At 37.0% G+C, this 24,693-nt stretch overlaps 3 protein-coding genes across 3 annotated transcripts; all 3 read left to right on the top strand.

Moving 5' to 3' along the window:
- The first annotated feature begins 526 nt into the window (after positions 1–526).
- Positions 527–1,470, top strand: LOC148911777 (DNA endonuclease RBBP8-like). The gene is made up of 3 exons (XM_089028621.1): positions 527–634; positions 709–868; positions 1,316–1,470. The coding sequence occupies exons 1-3, from the start codon at positions 572–574 to the stop codon at positions 1,468–1,470; spliced, it is 378 nt and encodes a 125-aa protein (XP_088884747.1). The 5' UTR covers positions 527–571.
- A 6,671-nt stretch (positions 1,471–8,141) lies between these two features.
- Positions 8,142–14,357, top strand: LOC148911776 (uncharacterized). Its single transcript, XM_089028751.1, has 7 exons — positions 8,142–8,381; positions 8,484–8,529; positions 9,455–9,646; positions 9,962–10,031; positions 10,546–10,839; positions 11,163–11,422; positions 12,449–14,357. The coding sequence occupies exons 1-7, from the start codon at positions 8,202–8,204 to the stop codon at positions 12,673–12,675; spliced, it is 1,269 nt and encodes a 422-aa protein (XP_088884877.1). The 5' UTR covers positions 8,142–8,201; the 3' UTR covers positions 12,676–14,357.
- Positions 14,358–21,089: 6,732 nt separating this feature from the next.
- On the top strand, positions 21,090–24,536 carry LOC148911775 (uncharacterized). Its single transcript, XM_089029008.1, has one exon. The coding sequence runs from the start codon at positions 21,205–21,207 to the stop codon at positions 24,469–24,471; it is 3,267 nt and encodes a 1,088-aa protein (XP_088885134.1). The 5' UTR covers positions 21,090–21,204; the 3' UTR covers positions 24,472–24,536.
- Positions 24,537–24,693: the final 157 nt, after the last annotated feature.

Raw genomic sequence — 24,693 nt, 5'->3', positions numbered from 1 at the left:
ACATAAAAGTCAGTCAAAGATCGATTACAAACTAATGACTTAATAAGTTGACCAAAGATGAAGTCTAAGTAAATGAAACCGGTCTCCACCCAAAATTGGGACTGCAAATTGCAAACTAGTCTTTCATGGCACTCTCGTACAAATAATAAACAAAGCGTCAGTCAATAATCATAATGATCAGATAATTTACGCGTACATAGTTTAGCAGTATTGATGCATTTAATTCAAGATTGCACACGAAATTGGGTTTCCTTGCCGTTGTCTATAATAATGTTTCCCACGCAGCCCAGCTACCTCTCTGTTAACAAAAATAAACATAGCACGGTGCAATTAACACTTTTTATAATGTTGCATTGTTCCTGGGAGTGGTAAACTCCAAGATGATGAACAGATCCCTTCCGGGAGGCAAAATAAAGACTGCTTTCTTCTAATTGCATAATGCGATTAATAGGATACTGTCAATGCACAGTCTTTTCTGATTGGTTCGGCTATATTGGTGAACCTACCTACAAAGTACATAAACAAAGTCGCGCCACTTTATTTGTGCGGCGTTCTTCAAGATACATGCAGTATGCCTAAACGAGGTAGAGAAAGATGGCGGGATCCCGCATACACATGTAGGGATTGCGAAGCAGTAAGTATATATCTTGAATAATGATTTCAAATGAATCTTTCGCACCTGCTAAAACATAACTATCTACTTTCTAGTACTATGCGTCGTACAGTCAAGAGGAGAGGGAGAGGCGAGTACAGACCTCGTGCAGGCACAGATCAGAGCACAGGCCTGCACCCAGAACACCCCCAGGTTTCTGGAGCATCGACTTCCCCACATCTCCAGAAATCTTGGCATCGGGGATGATGATCGATGGTAAGTCCTTTCCGTATCAATTCTTCATGCCGCGCGTCGCAATCGTCGACGACTGGAATATGAATGTGCGAGAAATATACTCCTTTAGATCAATGTTTTTGTTATTTTGATCAGTACCTATCCATTACCAATGTACAGTACTAAATTTAAGCCTGTAATAGATTTGGAAAGATATTTATTCTACAATAGATTTTGATGTAGCGTCTTGAATTTTTTGGCGGGTTTTTAAGCCACGTGACCAGTTAGAGCATTTGTTCAAGGAGGCTGAAATCTTTGTGCTCGGACTTTGTGCGCGTATGAGATTCATAGAGCGGTTGCAATATTATCTTATTAATATAAAACTCTTGACTTTATATACTTTAGGGAACAAGAGGATAAGGTTTTTGATATTAAATGAATTTTGTTTCGCTAAATGAATAAACGACATCCATTATTTTCTTACTACAGCCACAAATGAACCGCTGCCGCCTCTTACAGAGGAGCAGAAAAGGAGGAGGAGAATGAAGAGGAAGAGAAGACTTGATTTCCTCGAAACAGAGAAGAAGGAGGAGGTGAAGGAGAAAGAGAAGAAAGAAGAGAAAGAAAAACAAGAAGATATATAAAAATTGATGTGAGTAAACCTCCAAATATAGGCCCGCATTATTGGCATTATGTATTTCTTGACGTGCTTATATTTGGAGGTTTACGGTATAGTAGAATCTTTTTGTCAAACTGATATTTTATATTTATAATTTCTGTACTTAGATTTAGGTAATTTCTGCGGCAAACGTTGTCATGATTAATTCACTGTAATAAAATACTAAAAAAGGAATCTTGGTTTTATATATTTAGTAGCAAGGGAAGTTTGTTTAAAATATCTGCGCGCGATTTATAAAAAACGAAATTCCTCTCAAGTTAGCCTGAGGCATAATAACTGCGAAATGAAAGAAAACCTGGCTACTTTACCGGTTCAGGGTTATGAAAGTGCTTATAATCAATATCACACAGTGCGCCATCTCTGATTACAAAAAATACCTTATATTGACAACAGGATTAACACGTACACTACATGATGGACGTTACTTCACACCTAAAATATATCTCCCACAGAGGTTTTTTTTCTTGGGCAAAGCTCGTCGTGTTCAGAAATTCCTTTCTGCTGTAAAGTAAAAATTCAATAATAACTTTGCTTCAAAACCAATAGTCTTCCTGGAACTATAAAACTTTATAAATGTCGAGTTTTTCTCCTCTGTGTTTTTTGCTTACATGGCAGGGAAGTAGCCTGTCTAGCTTGACATGCAAACGCGCCGAAAACAGAGTTTGTCACGCTGTTTCACAGGGAGCCCAATTTAGTTTAAAGTGAACGGTGAAAATAAAATGGGAAAAACTTAATAATTTTTTTTAAAAATTCGAGGTCAAGATAATGACATCCGTAATACGAAAGATTAAAGACATCGATAAAGAGTGGACTAGACCATTTTTTTTCGCGCGCGCCTTTTTTTCCTATATAATTCCCCTAAGGTATATTATGCCCCTCTTATGTATACACTCAATTGAAGAATCGTTGTCGGGGTCGAGAAACATAAAACATAAAAGCTGAGACCGAAATGGCACATGGGAAGTACGTTAATTAGATGCATGCTTGTATCTGAAGGTCAAATACGAAAAGAACGATATAGACCCAATCCCTCCTCTGGCTCTTTCGAGGTTTGCTTGTTGAAAACTTGTGATTGCAAGAGTATCCACATGCTACGGCTGTGGAAATTCACAGCGAAAGTGCGCGGGCAAAGCCCACGACCACCAAATGACCTTGTTATTGTATCAAATATGAGGCCGCAACTGATAAAAAAGACTGGCTAGTGTTTATATTAGTCTGTTGCAACCACGTAAGTACTTTTACAGTTTATTCTTTTACTATGTCCACTTGACGTAGGTCAGAGGCAGAAAAAAACAAATAACAAAAAAGCAAAGAAAGAAAGAAGAAGAAGAAGAAGAAGAAGAAGAAGAAGAAGAAGAAGAAGTCTAAGGCAAAATTGCCTTGGAATGGGCTTCTGTTGCAACCACGTACTACTTTTACAGTTTTTTCTCTTACTATGTCCACTTGACGTAGGTCATAGACAGAAGCCCTAGGCAATTTTGCCCTAGAGCGTGTTCAAACCCAACAAGAAATAGTGTCTTGTTAATTCGTGTTATTTGACAGATAACAATCATTCGATTACATGTTAACATATTGATGTTGTACATTAAGAAAAAGAAAATACACCGTAAACATATCTACATGAAATAATAATTTTGCCTGAAATCGATACGAAATGTATTCCTTTTTTATACTGTTTATTCCGAATAGACAGAGGGTCTCTTTGGGGTGTTCCTAAACCGCGAAAAAGCGAAATAGCGGAATGAACATACATATAGGCTATATGTATGTTCATTCCGCTATTTCGTTTTTTCGCGGTTTAGGAACACCCCAAAGGGACCCACTGTATTTTAAAACTTCAAAAGTTCCGTTTCTCCTACATGTGGTTGTCAAACCAAGCTGTGATATAACAGTCCAACTAAATTAGATTTTAACAATTAGACGTGAACTTTTCAAACTTCTATGCATCCTTCATTCATAATCTTCGCTATGGTGTTTGCCCCACATACTGGGTTACTATGAAATGTTTTTAAACACACTTGATAACGGTAGCCAAGGACTTTTGCTGACAAATATCAACAAACTTGATCTTCGCCAGCTACGTTGTTAACACACTTGATAATAGTAAACCATATAAATAAGATAAGGCGCAGCGAAAGGGATGTTTTGAAAAAAATACTAAGATAAAGAAAAGCGAAAGTCTTATCGAAATCCATATTACTAGATTTCTATTTTTATCTTAATCAAGTTTTTACCGTTGGGTCATTGTCCGCTGAGAATCTAGAAAGAACAAAATACGCAAGAGATTTTAATGAATTTCTACTTTTTTTTTCTACATAAACATTAATCTTTGTTATTCGCAGTCAAGCAGAGTTGGCAAAATAACCGAAATGAATGATCGAGGATGAATATGATCCAGATGTCAATCTCTCAAACTCTCATTACCGATATCAAAAATTGATGAGGTTTTGGTTATCTCAAAGCTATCCATGTTTTTACACAACATCCTTCTGAAAGTGTCCTTAATCAGTACATAAGGTAATCAGTACTGTTACAACAACTATCGTCATTTGGTTAAAGAATCTCAAGTTTATGCAGCCCGTAACTGAAAGGTAAAAATGTTTGACAATTTGAATTGATCCTTTATTTTTCTTTTTATTATTATTATTATTATTTTATTTTATTTATTTATTTATTTTTATTCAATTGAATTCGAACTGTAAATATTTGTAGTTTTTATTTAATGTAGTACTGGTCTAGATGAAACTTACTTCTAGGTAAATCTAGTAACGGCCTATAGAGTCTATTTGTTTTGGACGTCAAAAATATTGTAAGTAAGTTTTGATTGAAAGAAAATTAGTAACTCTTTACTTAATCTTCCAGTGCACTAATAATGATCAAACTTCGGTACATTCTAGACAACTTCTCGAACATAATTCTTATACATTCGATATTTAGTTTTGTGTGGTTGCGACTTCTTAGTTTTAGTATACAGCCTAGCCTCAAATTCAATTTGATCTGTGGGTTAGCCATGCCCTGACTTAGATCAGCCCAGAGGTTGTTTCAGGGTTTGATCTGTGAGTTAGTCGTGCCTGACTTAGATCTGTTCAGATGTTGTTTCAGGGTTCAATGAGTTAGTTTGCTGTGCCCTGCCTTAGATCAGCCCAGATGTGGTTTCAGGTCATCAAATGCATCGTTGCATGGAAACGGCTATGCTCCTTTTGGCCTCTGTTCCCAAAATTCCACCCCCGGCAACCTCGAAAAACGTTGCAAATTTAATTTAATCTAATTCAAGTTTGCTGAACTTGTAAACCAACTGTTCTAGTTTTAACAATGCTAACAACTGCAAAAATTTTTTCCGGAATAACGTCATAAAGTTAATACTTATCCAGGGGCTGATCTCGGCCGTTTTCGTAAGCAGTAAAACCAGAGCAAACTATTTTGCTCTTATCTCCCAAAATTATGACTTCTGAAAAGCCTACTCATTGTCGCAGTATCTGCAAACATTGACGTACAATGTGAAAAAGAAGTCTGCAGGCTTTCTTTTAGTTTCATTCTAAGGTTTTGTAACACTCACTCATGTTGCAACCTCACTCGAAAAATTCCTTCCGAAGATAAATCTACAAGGAAAGAGCAAAAAGTGTTTGCAGTCAAGATTTTCCTGGAGTTCGATGTTTAAGAGACGGTAAAATCGGTGGCGAAAAGTGTGTTGTGTTTGCAGGAAGAAAATTAGACACATACGAAGAAATTTCTAGGAAATCTGACGTATACGAAGATTTCTTTTACCGAAGAGAAGATCCTGTTTGAAAAACTTTAATAATTAGTTTTAGACCTCTTTTCCATCGCCAAGGTTTTTTTTTATTGAGGAACCACCTTTAATCTATCTTTTTTTTTTTTTTTTTTTTTGAACTTCATTTCTAAAAAAAAAAAGAGAATCAATAAGAACAGATCTCCCGCACTTTTTCAACATTAAAAGTCAAGGGTTTGTAATTAATTATGTAATATTTTTTCATTTGGTTCATAGTTTATTTGTGGGCTATAGTTTGCTAGAGCGAACATATAGCATTGAGAATATTATAATGTGCTGCTGCTGCTGCTGCTGCTGCTGCTGATCACATTTAATTTAGAATAGTATATTAGAAATTCTCCATACCAGGTACTTTGACGGTAAGAACTTAGATGTAAGAAACAGTTTTTATCTATTTGAAGATCTGTTTTATTAACGAGTGTCAGAGACCTAAATAAAGTAAACAGACAGTTTCATCAAAACGGGTTGAGAGAACCGTCATGTCCACCCTCGAGTTTATCAGTTAAATTCAGTCTAATTTCTTGTTTGAGAAATAGAACTGCTAACAGAAAAGGAAAAAAACGGGGAGTGGGTGGAATTTTCATCCTCAGAGATAAAAAACAAACGATTTCACCTGCTTTTGATTAATTTTGATTGAGTCGGTATTCCAAAAGAAATTGTTTTCTAATCTAATTTATTTCTGCATTGATCAAGGGGTAATTCATGCAGGGTTAAAAACAGCGGTAGTTTGGAAACTAGTTTTTAGAACAATAAAGACATGAGTCTAGAGACTTCCCAAACTTTTCGTTACGGTTAGGGTTGCGATTTCAAGGCCCCAATAAGTACAGTTTGTCTTGTTTTCAAAAAACTTACTCTTGACCCGAAATAAAATGATTGCCCTCGCTCTTGCAATATGTTTTGCTTCTTTGTAAGACTTTATAACAAAAACAAACAATCAAAAGACAAAAGAAAAGGTTAGTTGAAAGCAAAGCGTTCATTAATCCCGTTGGGACTAAGAGTGCCCAGTAGGTGAATAAGCCGCATTTCTTTGGTCTTGCGACAATCATTGTTGCTGTTAAGCAAAGAAAGACCGAAAACAATGAAGTCAGAAAGAGAATGGTTAGCTAGATTTAAATGGCGGGAAACCGGTTTGGTGGGATCGTTATTGCAAATATCATAAAGATGATTAATATGCGAATGCAAATGCGATCATCAAGACGGCGGCCAGTCTGTGTGTAGATGGACGAGCCTCTTTTGCAGGCATCTCTGTTGCTTTCTCTTATTTCTCTAGCTATTAATGAGCCAGAGTCTGGGTCATCTTCCAACTAGCAGCAACTCAACCCTATATGTTGACTATATATATATACATACATCTAGATACATCGATTCCTTGTATATATCTATTGTTCAAGTGGAAAATCTTTTTACTATTTCGCAGTTCTAGGAAATAATCCGTTTTCATGAACGTTCTGTTGTTGACTTTATTACTTTCTTATCCAATATCTTAGACAGTTCTTCTTCAAGCTCTTTATAATATACCGCGAGAAAATGAAACTTTAGATCTGTGTATTTGTCTTTCTATTGTTATACTTTGTTCTCGTCGCGATTGTTCCTGGGGTGCATATGGTCCTTCCACGATAGTACACTCTTTATTCTTCTTGTGTAAGAAACTGATGTCTTGTCGGTTTGCGCCATCTTTTAGACATTTCTCCAGCTGCCATGGTATATACCATAAGTTCTTTGCTTCGTCGTTGTTTGTACCATGGAATAGAATATTGAGATCCTTCAAATCCATATCTATAAAATAATGAATGATAGATGGTAGATTATTATCATGTGCAGTTTATTGAAACTTACGTATGCAAATCTATAAAAATCGTATAGGGCGCACAAGCGTAGCCTATATAGTCATGAGCTATTTACAATTTCCATCAAACTGAAATGTACACTTTGCTGTAGTATAATTTGTAGTTGCTCATACAACTCGCACATGCCAGCTACAACGTGGGTTGGACATGATGTCCAGTTTCCCATCCATAAGAAGCAATCTTTATTGCTTAAACTTTCATCTTCCCATCTTTCAGCATTCAGCTTTCCTTGCGACTTTTCCTCTTTGACCTCGCTTTTCAGCTGTCCAACTTTCAGTTTCTTAAGATGTTTACCTATCTTCGTGTAAGGGATAATTATGAATTTCTTCTGTTGTAGGTGCACTTGGGTCCGGGTGCTCTAAGTTTAGAGTGAAGCCATATTCTTCAGCAGCTCCTTGAGCATCTTTTACAAGAGATAATCTTCCTTTCTTTACAACTTGCTCTTCAAAGTTTCTAACTACAGCCATCGTCGGGTCATTGTTCGTGTACAAATTTACTGTCGCCTTGATCTTGATAGTCTTGTATTCAATCTCAACAGAACGTAAACCTCTTCCGCCTTCTTCTCTGGGTAGATATAATAAGGCATTCGCGAGCTCTTTGGATGCTTTCCACCGTTGTTAACAATGATCTTGAGAGCCTCTCTGTCTACTTTCCGTAGTTCCGTGATCGACCAATGTTGTATCCACATCTGATGAGTCAATACAGGCAGAACAAACTGGTTTGTTGCTATAACTCGGTTGTAATCTGAAAGCGCACTTGACCAGATCATTGACATTCTCTGTAGAAAGACCTTTGAGGCATTCTTTAAAGTTTAATCTTCTTCCTGCTTAATTGACTCTAGAATTCCTAAGAACTTGTAGTGTTCGTCTTTCTTGAGCTTCTTTAGCTTCTTTATTATTATCATATTTTTTTAAATACAAAATTCTTCTTTTACAGCATCAAAAGCGAGTCATGCAGCGAGTCATATTATTACTGATGCACATTTGCATCGTTCACGCATGTGAAAAGTACAGCTTTGTCAAAGAACAAGATGTAGAATTCAAAGACCACGTGATAACAACCATGACCACGCAATTTGTCGAGCTGTGCTGGGATAAATGTGTATGGATCATGAATTGCTTCTCCATCAATGCTCGTGTCAACAGTTTTGGAATGTTTGAATGTGATCTGAACAACTCCAACAAGAAAGCGAGTCCAGGGAGCCTGGTACCAACACAGGGATCCCAGTACCACCAGATGAGGGTGAGTTCAATTAACTGTTTTCAGTGTCCAGGCATGGAAAACGAGAGTGCGTTTTCGCATTATTATTATTATTGTTTTTATTATTAACGCTAATTTTGTTAGGTTACGAAAGAATGTGACCTAAATGGATGCACAATTATCAAGGAAGGTAAGTGACATCAGTCTTATTCATAAGCCTTGGATTTAATTGGATCAACTATACATGTCACGTGTATGTGGCTTTATATCCGATAAGGTCCTCTTCATTAATATTCATGAATACTAATGAGTACGACTTTATTAGAGATAAAGTAGCACCCACGCTAAAACGAAGACTTAGAGCGTAATCAAGGTCAGTCTTACGTCCTATAATCGACGATCTCCAAAATCGTGTCGACTAGTGTTCCTTCCTTGACTGGCATGCTGCATGTCTTGAATTTTTGGAAGCCTCTTTTTAACTCGCTTTGCAATAGCAGTGACGTATGCGTACAAATCTCAGAGCGCATGACATTGATGTACAAACCTTTATCCATCTATAAATATTCATGTTTGCAACCGTATATGTTCGCTGTAATTTGACCAAAGGTTTGTGAATTATACCTGATTTTTTTCAGCTGTTCAATAAACTCGGCCACGCCTCGTGTAGTTATACCTGAAAAAAACATGATGTCGGGGTTTATTAAACACTACTCGACAATTAGTCCAAATCCTCATAGAGGTAGTGCTCCAGGAATGTACCTTAGTATTCGTATTCATTCTAATGCATTATTCAAGGTAATAAGCGCGTGACGTTTGAATTTTTATCAATAGCAAAAGAACTCTTGAAAGAATATCTATAAGAAATGATACATAAATATTAATATCCGAGTATAACTTGACTGACAGTTTTACGGATGGGAAAGCATAGTAGTTGTATGTATAGGCTCGTCCCCTTTGAAGAGCTGCATTTGGCCACAAAGATGGCGGAACATTTTGATTTTGTCTTAAAATGCACTCCTATAATCATATGCGCCTATATAAAATGACCAGCGGTCTACTATGCTTGCGCATGCCTAGTATTTTGGTGACGTGTGACGTTGTCTTTGTGCATTCAGATTTGGGTGGCGGATGGTATCGCATTAATGATGCTGCTGTGAAGATAATCCATGAAAACAAAACCTGGATCGATGCACGAGCCCACTGTCAGTCCCAAGGAGCTGATCTGGCTTCTATAAAAACAAATTATGAAAATCTCTTTATTATTGATATGTTTTCGAAAAGTATGACGTCAAAAGGCAATAACATAGGTGAGATACTTTAGCGGGTTTTTTGCTATGCTGTACTAGTCAAATGACCAACCAGCCAACCGAACAACCAGTCAAACGACCAACCAGTCAAACGACCAACCAGTCAAACGACCAACCAGTCAAACGACCAACCAGTCAAACGACCAACCAGTCAAACGACCAACCAGTCAAACGACCAACCAGTCAAACGACCAACCAGTCAAACGACTGACCGACATATCTACATATCTATAACTCAATAATTACTAAGAACCAACAGACTGACCAATCAAATGACTTAGATGTTAACATTCGACAACATTTTCCTTTGCATAGCACTACCAGGGAATGATTTACCAGACTTGTTGAAATACTGGGCACTTGAAGGAACCGATGGAGACGTCGTGTAAGTAACGAACCTGTGAAGACATTAAAGTGGTAGCCACATGACAAAAAATATTTGTGTAAACTTTATAAAAACGCTCACGGCTCCGTATTCAAATGCATGCGCAAGAGCTTTTAGGATTTCACTTGGATCACATTATGATTCATCTATATAGAAAGCACGGGTGGCGTAGCGGTAAGCTCGCTAGCCTCTCACCAATGCGGCCCTGGCTTAATCCCCGCCAGGCTTGTTGTTGTATGTGAGCTGAGTTGTTTGTTGGTTCTCTCCTGGGTAGTATGTGAGTTGAGTTGTTTGTTGGTTCTCTCCTGTGCTTCGAGGGTTTTTCTACGGGTTCTCCGGTTATCCTCCCTCCACAAAAATCAACTTCCAAATTCTAATTCGATCTATCGTTCGCCTTGTAATTGGTTCCTAGACCCGTAAGACTTTTTTCCTAATCAGAGTAGTAAAGTTGGATGAAAAAAATATATGACGTCTATAGCAGGCTGTCAACTAAGCCATTTTTATTGTCCTATAGGTTGAAGGGAACCCCTACCCCAAGGTACGACGTGGTCGATGGAGAAAAAGCACTTTACTTTCCTGGACTCAAAGGCTATGCAGAAGTCCCGGCAGTCGTGATGAATCCCGAGGGATACACGTTCATGTTGTGGTTCAAGCCTGGTAAAAACAGTACAAATAACGCAGAAAATGTATACAGTGATTGGGCTATTCCGAAGTGTTTCCGCTTAACCCTATCTAGGAACCATAACTCTCTACTTTTTGAAATATACAAACAGGAGGACGGGAGTGCTATGACATCGTATTATGCAAGGTGTGTTAACAAATCACTTGTGACCCAGCATAGAAGATACCAGCTCTAAACTACAATGTGCAGATAAACTCTGAACATAAGGGACTGCGTTTACTATTTATTGAAGTTGGTGTATGAGTGAGAAAATTGGAAGCCTTAAAATATGGATGGATTGATAGCTGGATAAGTTATATAAACTACCGGAAAAGTCTGTGAGAAGTTTCAAGGTTTTATACAATAGCTCTCGACCTCTCCAAAACAAACTTTGGTTTATATCATGCTTGTTAAATATATTGTATATCGATATTACTAATCAGCTTTCTTCCTTATATTTGATTGTATAGTATTGACATGAATGGTTGGAACCACATTGCTGTAACATGGAAAAAGGCACAAGCAACGATCAGGATTGTGTTAAACGGGACACACGGTTTAACGAAGGCGTTTATACCTATCCCACCAACAACCCACACAACCTATCACCTTGGGGTTTTGGGGACCGCTTTGCCTCACGTCTATTCTAACAAAGCATTGGTTGGTCACGTGAGACATTTAATGGTCTTCAATAACAGTATGACTGATCAGGAGATACAAGAAGCCATGAGTAAGTGTTTGTCTTTGATTGGTCTTGACTCTTATACTTACATATTTATGTACGTTGCAATGGTCGTTGTATATTGACAAAGTCAGTGCTTTGGGAAGCATCTAATTAGATTTTTTCAGTCCCGATGGGCTTAATCGGACAGGCAGGCAGGCAGGCAGGTAGACAGATAGACAGACAGACAGATAGACAGACAGACAGACCGAAAGACAGACAGACCGAAAGAAAGACAGACAGACAGATAAAAAGTCAGTGTTTGGTTTCGGAAGCGTTAATCTAAATTCCATTTCTCTTAAATTATATTGTGTAGTGTCTTTCACTATATTCTAATCAGGTATAAGATATGAAGGTGAAACATTATTCCATATATTATACATCATACAAGCCTTATGCTTGGTCCGTCTTTCAACAAGTTTATCCGGTCAATGGAGTGATTTGAGGATATCAGCCGATCTTACATCATAGTTTGATTGAGTGATAACTCTAGCTGAGCGATTTTGTAGTTTTTGGAGCCTATCGGATAGTCCTTTATGACAATTACCCCAAACAATATAACATTAATCAAAATAAGGCAAAAAGATCTGAGGAACGCCGTACGTATTGTTCTGAGAATAGAGAAACACAGACAGACACGCAGAAAGACAGACAGATATACAGACAGTTATCGGTTTTGATATGCTTCAGCCTACAAAGTTACTCTTTGTTGATTGCATGGAGATATTAACCTTTAGTAGTAAATATGTTGGGGGAAATACGAGTACTAGTACAAGAAGATATATCACCAAGGGCGGATCCAGGGGGAGGGTCGGGGGGGTCGCGACCCCCCTGTCATTCCTGAGGTCAAATGGGCTTCTTGTGGTAAAAATGCAACTGGGATTCCTTTGCCCACAAAATTTACCCCTGAGACCCCCCCCCTTCAAAAACCCTGGATCCGCCCTTGTATCACCATGTATGTTTAAATGTGTCGTAACCTGTTTACAGTCATACCTGTGTAACCTATGAACACCTCTATCATTACTGTGTCTATAGATTATGAACAACAAGGTAGTTTTTGGATTGGTCTCAATGCCCTGAATGATAGCAGCACCTTCAAGTGGAGTGATGGGACAAGCACCAAAAACATGGTGTTGCCTTATTTTCTAGAAGCTCCTCCCTCTTATGGTCCAAGATGTGTTGCAGTGAAGAAGAACGGGAAGTGGTTTGACAATTACTGCACACGATTAAGTTACTTTGTTTGTGGCAAACCATTCCCTTAAGGTGACTGTGACAACATACTTGAGCACAAAAACCGCTGACTGAAATGCCATAGTAACCTTTCATTTTTTTCGAAATGAATGCTTATGAATTCGCTGCAAAGAGAGCAGAACCCTCGAATTTTGCACCAGTGCACATCGTAATTTCATAAACCTTTTGACTAAGTCTCAAGTAATCCGCCTGGAATTTATTTAACAGATAAAAGATCCTTTTTCTGTGCTCTGTTTAGCAATACAGCACGCAGGAATTGACGTAAGCACGAAAGGAGTGTGAAGAGAAGCACGAACCGAAGGCGAGCACTTCTGACACTTCTCGAGTGCTTTTGGCGTTGTACTACTGGACGTGTCACAGAAAAAGCTGGGTTTTTTTCTGTTTTATTTACAATAGAAACAAAAGATTGTAGTTAATGCTGTTTTCTAACACTGCTTTACAAAGTGTCCTGTGCGCGCAAGGTTTGCTAATCTATATTTAACAATTATTCACACTCTCATCAGTTAGTCAGAAAAGCAGGTGTGGCTCATTTGGTTAGTGCGCGGACTTTGGGGCAAGTAGCTTCAGCTTTCAATACTCTTAAATCAGTGAGAGCACTGATGGAGAGAGAGGAAGACCAGCTACTAAGGCCTATGCCTTGTCGTTTGCGCTCTAAACAAGTAAAATATGCAAATATGGACACGACTTCTGAACTTCATCGATTTATGCGAAGATTTCCGATCCACACACGCAACAGTAATGAATTGAATTATTAATGCATTTGTCAAGAGAACTGACTATATATACTATATATAAACTATATATGTAATTACTCGGGCTTCTTTGCGAAGGAAGGTCCGAGTTATAAAACGCCCGTTATTATTCGTTGTATTTTCCATGTTCGTCTACAAAAAGCAGGCATGCGCACTTAACGCCAGTTAGGGACGCCTGGGACATATGATGAGAGAACACCTTACGAGCCAACCTCGTTCCCAGGGCCCTCTCACGCAGACGAGAGAAGACCCTGGCGTTGGCTGGTCAAATAAAGGTTTTGATTGGTTTACTTGATCCTCCAAATTTTGATTGGTTGTTGCTTTGTTATGATGTTTTGGCGCGCCATGCCACATACGCCTGAGCGAGAAATATAATGACAGATTTAAACAAGATGTAGGCAAGACTGGAAGTAATAATACGAAAACAGCGGCTACGGCCGCTGAAAATCTCAGAAAAGCTTGTTATTTAAACGTAAATTTGTTATCTAAATGTGATTTCGTATGTACAAATGTGATGGAGGGAGGAGAAACGTCAAAGAAATTTAACTACCGACAGGAAGAAAAAAGATCATCATCCATATCATACCAATTATCTTATAAATCTTATCCAAACTTTGACCTTACGAAGGACTCAACTGCTGAATTTCCACACGGCTTTGCTGATAAACAAAGAAAAAGAACTACTAAATACGTAAGCGAAGGCGTAAACACACCGGTATGTGACTCACAATGTGCTGTAATGCTTTCTTAATCGTTTCGAAAATATATGTTTTATCTTATTGGTTCTTATTACAATGTTTTTTACGCTGAAAAGTCATTATTTTGCTATCTTGATGATGATTACTAGTTTATGTAATTATTAACCTCAGTATTTTATACATTGACGTTTATATTCACAATGGTAATATTTCATCGTTTAGTGACTGTGATATCTTAGAGAAAACTAATAATTTGACTGTATATGTATGTAATGATATAGAAGTGACAATAAACATTACAGAAAAACACCACATCTCGTTATTCCCAGTATGTTTATTATAAGTTCTAGTAGCAGAATGTTTACACGTGATCGTTAACCTATAGCAGTATACCACAGAGTATATCAAGTTGATCAATATGTGCATTATTATGCTAATCAATTATTTCATAATTTGAGTTTAAATGATAAGCCTTTTCATAGTTTAAGAATCGATTCCACTGCGCATGCGATTTTATCCCGAATTTCTCACCTTCTTTTGTTTAATTAAGAACAAAAGAAGGTTTAAACAAAAGAAGGTGAGAAATTCGGGATAAAATCGCATGCGCAGTGGAATCGATTCTTAAACTATAAAAAGGCTTATTACATAACACCACAAGAGTTATCAACAACAGTTGATGATTGTGGAGTAGAGGTAGCTTTAGTTCTACATGATGGTACTATAGACGGAGTATTATCTATTGCAAACTACATGACCAGATTTTTGTCTGAGGTGTCCGCGTAGTAATGCAAACGGCGGTTATTCACGCACTTGTGCGCCTACTATCAGTCTTCGCACATTCCACAAAGTTTTCTTTCATGAAGCCCGAGTTCACGCAGGTAACAAATATACATTATTATTGACGATAAATTGCGTCATCGCATTGTCAAAGTAGTGTGTATATAGTAGTGTGTCAATAAGAGGACAGACACATAAAAAACTGATGTCTATTTGTTTTTTTACAATATAATAACAAAAACGATAAAAACTTCTCATTTTTAGCGATCAAAACAACCAAGGGAAAGAGCGCGCGCTCGTTGACGTCAGCTTTATCTGTCTGTCCTCTTATTGATGATAAAAAATAACCAATCAGCGCGCAAGAAATTTGTAAGTTATTGTAAAATTAAGGATTTCATTGAATATGTCATCGCTTATCACCACCGCAAGTACAGCAGTGGCGCAGCTCAACGGGATCGAACTGAAATTATGTGAAGGAGCCTCTGGCAGCCGCTATACAGTCCATGTATGACCCCGGAGCACAGCTTTGACCAATTTGAATTAGTTCATTTAGTTCATGATCAACACGAGACAAAATGGATTACTTGTCTAAGCGTGTAGAGTACTGGCGGTACAAACATCGCGTCCCGCCCCGGGCATCGCGTCACCGAGACATCCACTCACACGCTACCATCCATCATAACACCAAAAGATCGTTATGTAAAACAAGTACAAACATACTTTGCTCAAAGTTCTTTTTAACAGTTTTCATCTTTTTAGTACAATTTTTTTTGGTTGTGAAAAAGTCGCCATCTATACTAGATAAACAATCAAATTGAAATAAATGTTCCAAAAAACCACACTAAATATTTTTTTGACTTGATCGAGGAAGAGCAAAGGGAGTTTACAAAAAATAAATTCCTCAACCTAAGGAACATTTTGATCAAGTTTTTTCGGGAGTTCAAGGTTCAAAAGACTTGAACTCGTAATTGAAAGTGTGTTGTGTTTGCAAGATGGTGGCTTGGACTTTCTTCCTTCGTAAAAGTATTTTCACGCATGTCCTTTCTAAATGGTCCAAATTAATGATTTTTGAACTTCTATTTTTTAATCGTTTTTAAAGTGTATTTTATTTTCATGCAGGAGATTGTATGAAAATGAATTACTACAAAAAGAAAAGTTTTATTTACAGCTACCAAGAAAAAAAGAAAAAGAAAAGGAGAAGGAAAAAAGAAAGAAAGAAATGGAGGAAATCTTGTTATTTGCCGATTTGGTTAAGAATTGATCACGTGACACTAAGAAAAGAAAACAATGGAATAGAGGCTTTGCACCATCGCGGGAATGCAGTCATGAGAGGAGGCACAACATTAGAGAGTTTTAGATTGACTTTTTTTCTCCCCGCAAACGGCAAACGTGACCACGTTTTCATAGTTTTCCTTTACTTTACTTTACCTTTTACAAACCTTCTCACCAAGCGCAATTACTCTTTTGTTTTTCTACTACTTGGACTTTTTTGCGACTCTTATTCAGTCATTTAAAAGAATTTTTTACTGGTCAACTGACGTTTCACGTTTGCCGTGAACGTAAATCTAAAACTCTCTATTATATTAGATTTACGTTCACGGCAAACGTGAAACGTCAGTTGACCAGTAAAAAATTCTCTTAAATTACTGAAAACGGATCGCAAAAAATTAAAGTCCAAGTAGTAGAAAAACAAAAGAGTATTTGCGCTTGGTGAGAAGGTTTGCAAAAGGTAAAGTAAAATACAGGAAAACTATAAAAACGTGGACACGTTTGCCGTTTGCGGGGAGAAAAAAAAGTCAATCTAAAACTCTCTAATAGAATCATTTTCCCTGGGAAACTGAATTCTTTGTCCCATGTCAATCAGATAACGTCAAATTCCTCATGTCATGGCTGTCATCACGTGATAGTGCAAAGCCTCTATTAGTGGCTATCTTTGCTATTTATTATGCTTATTATATTTTTTCTTCATGGTTGCAAAGACGTTTCCCTCTCTTATTTATGCTCTCTTGCAGCAAACTAATAAAACCTTTTAAATATAATTTGTAGTTTCCTCTTCGATTGATTTTGTAAGTTTGTTTGTCTTCTTCGTCGCGATAAAAATGTTGACTTTGGTTTAGGATTTACAGAAATGTGTCATGTTGTTTTTGTTTGCATTTTGTGCGGATCAATATTTTGAAAAGGGCTTTGCAGGAGACATGACATGGAAGTCAAGTGTTCGGGTCTTTATGGGATAAATATGACATGGAGAGAACCATGAAATCACAAAAGGGTTTTGTGTTAGAGTCTTAGATTCTAACATTTCCGAATATTATAGACAATAGATTTTTTCTTTTTCTTTGCGGATAGTGGCCTTGTCTTGAAAAATGATAGTGTATAGATAGTGTATGTACGCTGGCGAAAACGATCCATAAATGGGATACGTCTGGACGGGACCTTACTTGGCCCGTGAAACAAAGTTGTATATTAATGACTAACACCCAAAGTAAAACAAAAGAAACACATGGAATTAGCGTCTATCATTACTATGTATTAAGCTTACTACTTTCTCATGGCCGAAGTAAAATCACTAAAATCACGATTTTTAACGCTACAAACTTTTTCTATATTTTTTAATTATTCAGTTTACCAAAATAAATGCATAAATGTAAATCTCCTTTCATATATCATTGGCCAATAATTAGCTCTAATCATTAAGAATTGATGACGGTTGCTAGATTATCAGAATCATCAATGTTAACGTTATAACAGCGCCCTAACGGTATCTTGTTTATTGTATTCGTTATTCGTCTAAGTTAACGAACTACTAGCGTTTTGAACAACTAAAACAGCTCAGTTACTGAGAGAACAAAAAGGTAAGAATATTAGAAAACGTTTTATGTATTTCCTGCAGTAAAAGTCAATCGAATTAAAAAAATTAATAGATCCCTTTGCATGTAGTTATCAAAGGTTTATCGCTGAAGACGAAATACTCAGTAATGCGTTCACGTATATTGTCCGTCTTGAAAAATCCAAATGATTTTCTAACTATTATTTTTTAATCGTTTTTAAAGTATATCTTTTTTTGGTGCGAAAACTTGTACGAAAAAGAATTAGTATAAAGAGGAAAGTTTCATCATTACGGCAACCAAGAAAAAGGAAGGAAGGGAGGGAGGAAGAAAGGAAGGAAGGAAGGAAGGAAGGAAGGAAGGAAGGAAGGAAGGAAGGAAGGAAGGAAGGAAGGAAGGAAGGAAGGAAGGAAGGTGTATCGTAAACCAACTAGCTTTCGATGTTGATCATGAGCGCTCTTTATTAAGTGAATCAGGTATTGCAACTACAGCGTGTTAAATCATGTGTTACACAACATATAGTGTAGACAGACAAGTTAATTATCATAGGTATATAGAGTATGTATCACGTAACAGAAGGAAGGAAGAAAGGAAGGAAGGAAGGAAAATATGACATAATAACATTAAAAAACTTATTTTTATGCCATTACATTTGGAAAACGAATGCTCTCTGCTGTTTTAACCCTACTTAGTAACTACCAATGAATAAGTCCACTCTGATACAGTATCTTAATACTTCTACTGATCTATAGATCGAGTGCGGATAACAGTTCAATCGAAAGCGAAGATTAACATAGGTCTTGGCAAAATGGCTAAGTTTTCAAAACTGATAAAATTTACTAAATGTTATACTTCCTAATTAATTATTATAGTTGTCATTCTTCTGCGCACGATTTTAAATGTTTTTTATTCAGTTAAAATAATGAAAAAATACTTACATTTCGCTTGGGATATTAACAACCTTTTCAAAGGATTTTTAAATCTTTTTGATGATTAAGTTGTAAGACTTATAAGAGAGAGAGAGAGAGAGAGAGAGAGAGAGAGAGAGATAAATTATATCTTTTGACTTAAGAGTGTGTCAGTTTGGCTCAAATTAGGATTTGACAAACTGATTCATCAAACTGCCTTTTTATAAAGAATCGAAGTTACCCCTCTGAAAAAAACTATTTTGAAACTAAAATTACCTGTATATATACATTGAATTTTTTGAAGCATAACAACCAAATATTTGATTTTTCAGTCTAGCTAATTCAAGTCTATCAATGTTATATGCAAGGACTAAAGACTATTTCATGTGAAATGTTTGGGTCTGGGAATTAAGCCGTTACCATAGCATTACAATTTAAAAGCCTCAATATCACTAATTTTAATTGGAGCCAAAAACTACACAATTCAAATACAAATATGTCCATGGATCTCGCCAGAAAATAACATAAGGAAAGTACTCTGGACAGGTAAAAGATAAAAGGTATTTTTGATTAATTTTTTTACTCGTTTTTGTTATGGAGAAAATTATCTTGACTTTGAATTGAATGCTGAAAATTTAATTAAAGTCTATCGATCCTTTGCGATTTTATTTTCACATTTCTCTTTGATGTAAGTTTTCTCCCTGTTGTTTATAGTGTCATTCACAGATTGCAAAGGGTTTGTTTAACCCCTAAATATGGGTTATTTTGTGAACTATCGATTTTATTCAATCATGCAAAATTTACATCTTTGAACTTTATAATTAAAGATATTAACTCACACCTATATATTCAGCAAAAAACGTTTAGCATGAGCTCTTAGTGCCTACACTTTGTTAATAGAAATTCTGGCTTAAAGTGCACATGAACCCTTCGACAATACTTTCAGTACTGATTCTACATGAAGTAAATAGTTGAATGGTAAAATATTTCTTGATTTGAGTGATGCGTTTCTAAGTTATGAAGGTTTATACTTTCAATATGCTAATGAGCGTGACGTCTATTAAGGCTTAATTAAATATACAAAATCGAACTGGTTCATAGATACAGTATTTAAAAAGCATCATTATTTTACTCATGGTTTACATGAAAGCTATTTAAAATTTTTATTTTCAAAATGGCCAGCATTTAGTATTACTAGTTACAACAAAAACACTCAAATACCTTACCTGACGTCACCATCATTTACATATTGGAAGTATAAACCTTCATAACTTAGAGACGCATCACTTAAATCAAGAAATATTTTACCAATCAACTATTTACTTTATGCAGAACCAGTACTGAATGTATTGTCGAAGGGTTCATGTGCACTTTAAAATTGCATATGACAAGTACTTGGGCGCAATGTATTTCTCTGTTTTCGTTGTTTTTGAGCTCTTTACTTAGGCGCCGTTTTGGGTGGGACAGAATCCTCAGCCATCATCGCTTCGTACCGCTCCAAGACCCCAAGTATTTTGGAGCCTTATCTGAATTATTTTACTGTCGAAGAAAAGAAAAGCTAAAACTGTTTGGAAAACTTTCATAAGATTATGACTTCTGCCACTTTGAAGATTTTTGAAGATTTTTTGACGAAAAATATTAAATTAAATGATCTCTTCAATGAATGTCATTATCAAACGAAATAGAGAATCAAAAACTTAACAAATCTCTGCACTTTTTTAACATCAAAGGTCAAATGTTCGTTGTTAGTTATAAAACATTCTATGTTGGTTCATAATTTATTTGTTGACTGTAGTTTGCTGAAATATATTGCTCTGCTGCAAATCAGATTTAGTTTGGTGTAACTTCTTAGAAATTTCGACCATTCTCTACTTTCACATCCTCATAATGCCTTGCGTCTTTGAGGGTAACTAATCTAAAACTGTCCCAAATTGAAAGGTTTCTTAATTGAATTTGTACTATACCTGCTTTTATCTGTACAATACTGATTATCAGTTTATTCCAAGTTATTTTTGCGTATACAGATCATCAAGAGTTTTGGTCTTACAGAAAATGTATTGACTTACGAAAAAATGTTAAAAATTTACCTTAAACGTCTTCAAGCTTCAAACTTTTTCTGTTTTTTACTTCTTCATTTTGCTTTTGGATACCAAACAAGGTATTGTCAACATTGTCTGATCAGCCTTCAGCAAAATAAGTGGGTTTTCACCCTCTGGTTACCCCCCAAAGACGCAAAAGTATTATGGGGATGTGAAAGTAGAGAATATCAGTACGTTGAAGGTAAGGACTCGCACCGACAAAACTAAATGCTAAAAAAGAAGTAAGAAACCAAAATCCTTTTGAAGATCTGCTTTATTCACAAGTGTCGGAGAGACAAATAAAAGTGAACAGAAAGTTTCATCCAAACAAATAACAGGGTTTTTTTATTTCAATTTAATTTCTTGTAAACAATCAAGGGCAGTGCAGGAAGGACGTCCCGTTGGAGCTCCTACAAAGGAGCCATATTTCTTCAATTAAAACATAATGAATCTAAACTAAACTATCCAAGCCGTAATACTTTATTTTGGAGAAGCTGGAAAGATGATAAATAACCAAGATGACCTTATTTCTGCGAATGACAGCCAAACTGAGCGTAAGCGAGGAAGACCTATAAAACCTGTCAATGAGAAGTCAACGATCACGCAAGTGGAACCGAGAAAACGAGGTCGACCTAAAGGATCCAAAAATAAAAACCCAAAGGAAAAGCAAGCTGCATCAAATAGACTAAATTCTTCAGCAGTTGATATCTCAATTTTACAAGAAAATTCTATAGAATACGAGAACGAAATTAAATATGTATCTAGTCAACCGAATCCATCAACGAATTTGAATATTACAAACATTAATCTTCTCCCAAGAGATAACGCTGAATGGATCGATAAGATCGATAAGAATACATGTACATCTATTTCAATTAGTGATTGTTCTTCTGAAAGCGTGAGTAAGCCTGGTAATCTTCCATTATATACAAACGTTAACAAACCAACTACAATCTGCTGGGGTAAAAATTTAGAAGGCGTGGAAATTAATATTCCTACCATGGCCATACTAGAAGCTTACAACGAAATAACAACTTGGAGGAGAAATGTCTTTTTAGTTCCTTATGGGAGAACTGGTAGAGATTTTATCGATCAAATAACTTTACACATAGATGATTGGAATGCGTGCTCTGACAAACAGCATATTGCCTTAAAAGCTGCCTTTGTTCTGTTGGCTGTGGGTCTCCAAAAGCCAAATAAAAAGTCTAAAGCTAAAGAAAACCAACGCATTCTGGCGAAACGTCTCGCACTCTGGAAGGTCGGTGAGCTCAATCAATTAATTCGCGAGGGGAGGATAATTCAAAGTCGCATGAAGAAACACAAGACCACATGTCCACCTGATCGATCAAAAGTCTTTGCAAAACTTGTGATGGAAGGACAAATTAACTCAGCATTGCGCTTCTTAAATGAATCAACAAACGGAGGCATATTACCACTTACAGATGACGTCATGACTCAACTCAAGGAGAAACATCCTGAACCACAGCCAGCGAAATTGGGATCATTGCTATTCGGCCCAATTGATGATGAGATACCCGAGTCAATTTATAGTAGTGAGATAGACGGTGATATGATCAGACAAGCAGCCCTGAGAACTAAAGGCTCGGGTGGCCCTTCAGGTATTGACGCTAATGGCTTCAGAAGAATTCTTGCCTGTAAGTCATTCAAGCAATCCTCCTCAAAGCTTTGTGAAGCACTAGCCACAATGACAAAGATCCTCTGTACAACATATGTAGATCCCACCACCATAGAGGCATTAGTTGCAAGTCGTTTGATACCGCTTGACAAAGGTGAAGGCCGCGTAAGACCCATTGGAGTTGGAGAGGTAATCAGAAGAATCATTGGAAAGTGCGTAATGAATGTGTCAAAGGATGACGTCATCGAGACCAGTGGCTCTCTCCAATTGTGTGCAGGCCAGAGATCAGGGAATGAAGCTGCAGTTCACGCAATGAATACTATCTTTGCTGCAGATAACACAGATGCCGTACTTCTTATTGATGCATCAAATGCTTTCAACTCACTAAACAGAGCTGCTGCTTTGCACAACATCAGAATCCTTTGCCCTATTATTGCAGTTTATGCCATCAACTCGTACAGACAGTCAGCAAGATTATTCATCACAGGCGGGAAAGAACTCGTGTCAGCTGAGGGAACAACACAAGGTGACCCACTGGCTATGGGTATGTACGCGTTGAGTATGCAGCCTCTTATTACAACATTGCAGGCTTTTTCTGACGCCAAGCAATGCTGGTTCGCTGATGACGCTAGTGGTGTAGGAAAAGCAGCGGATCTTAAAAAATGGTGGGACACTCTTAACCAGTACGGACCAGATCTTGGGTACTTCCCCAACGCAAAGAAGTGCTGGGTTATAGTAAAGCCACCAAAAGAAGAAATCGTCAGAGAAACTTTTAAGGATACACCCATTAATGTAACAGTGGAGGGGCACAAACATCTTGGTGCAGTTCTTGGTTCCAGATCGTTTCTAAACGAGTACGTCACGGAAAAGATTGACAACTGGGTGAATGAGATCACCAAATTAGCAGAATTTGCTCTATCACAGCCACAGGCCTGTTACGCTGCCTACACGTTTGGCTTAAAACATCGCTGGACGTACTTTCTTCGCACACTTCCAGATATCTCAGACCTACTGAAACCTTTAGAAGCTGCCATCTCCGACGTGTTTATACCCGCCATGACACAAAAAGATTGTGATGAAGATGATCGCAAGATTTTATCGCTACCGACACGATATGGAGGTATCGGTATTACTAACCCGTGTATTGACGCAAAGTATGAATTCTCATCGTCAGTCAAAGTAAGTGCCCCACTTGTGGAGAAGATTATCTCCCAGTCTCACGAGTTGCCAGATGAAATTGAAGTGAAAACAGCAAAGCAGAAATGTCACACTGAGAAAGAAAAAGCATCCAAAGATGCGTTTGAAAGTCTGAAGGAAAGTCTACCAAAGATTACAGCCAGATCCTTGGACTTAGCCGCAGAGAAAGGAGCATCAACCTGGTTAACTGTAATTCCTCTTAAGGAAATGGGATTCGACTTGAACAAGAGAGAATTTAGAGACGCTTTACGTCTCCGTTATAATTGGTCTTTCAGAGACATTCCATCAAAGTGTGTATGTGGTGAAGATTTCTCGGTCGATCACGCAATGATATGTAAACGTGGTGGATTCGTAATTCAACGTCACAACGAATTACGCAATCTGGAGGCTGAGCTTCTTAGCACAGTATGCAACGACGTAGAGATTGAGCCCTTGTTACAATCAATCTCAGATGAGAAACTAAGCAAAGGAGCAAACAAAGCTGCAGACGCAAGACTTGACATCCATGCACGAGGTTTCTGGGAGAAGCAACGTTCTGCCTTTTTTGACGTAAGGGTTTGTCACCCAAATGCAGATACGTACAAAGATCTAGATCTACCCAAAATCTACAAGCTACATGAAAATGACAAGAAGCGGAAATACACCGAAAGAGTAAACGAAATCGAACATGGAACATTTACTCCCCTTGTCTTTTGTACAACAGGAGGTATGAGTAAAGAATGCAAAACATATCACAGCAGGCTTACTGAACTGATAGCCCGAAAGAAAGGTGAAGAGTACCACAAAACAATGGCATGGATTAGGGCCAAGACTTGTTTCTCTCTGTTAAGATCTGCACTTGTATGTCTACGAGGCTCAAGGACTATAAAAAGAACTTATAATGATATAAACAACATAGACTTAGACATTCAGGTTGCTGAAAGCGCCATTTTATAAATTTAGATTTTTAGCTTATTAACGTAGATTTTTAGATAAAGATACATAGTTAGATATTTAATATATATTTCAATTTTCCTCATTAGTCAGTTTTTCATCTCATAATTCCTTCTTCTTTGTAAGTATCATATATTAACATATTCATATTTAAATAATGGACAAATTCTATTCGTTTTTTACAATCTTGAAAAAATGTATAAATATTTAAAATTTATTAATTAT

Source organism: Actinia tenebrosa, unplaced genomic scaffold, assembly GCF_029948245.1.
Source record: "Actinia tenebrosa isolate PJP-AT-01 unplaced genomic scaffold, QUT_ActTen_1.0 PGA_scaffold13__45_contigs__length_12533684, whole genome shotgun sequence".
Taxonomy (NCBI): domain Eukaryota; kingdom Metazoa; phylum Cnidaria; class Anthozoa; order Actiniaria; family Actiniidae; genus Actinia; species Actinia tenebrosa.
The sequence above is the reverse complement of the archived record's forward strand: the minus strand, read 5'-3'. Positions and strand labels throughout refer to the sequence as shown.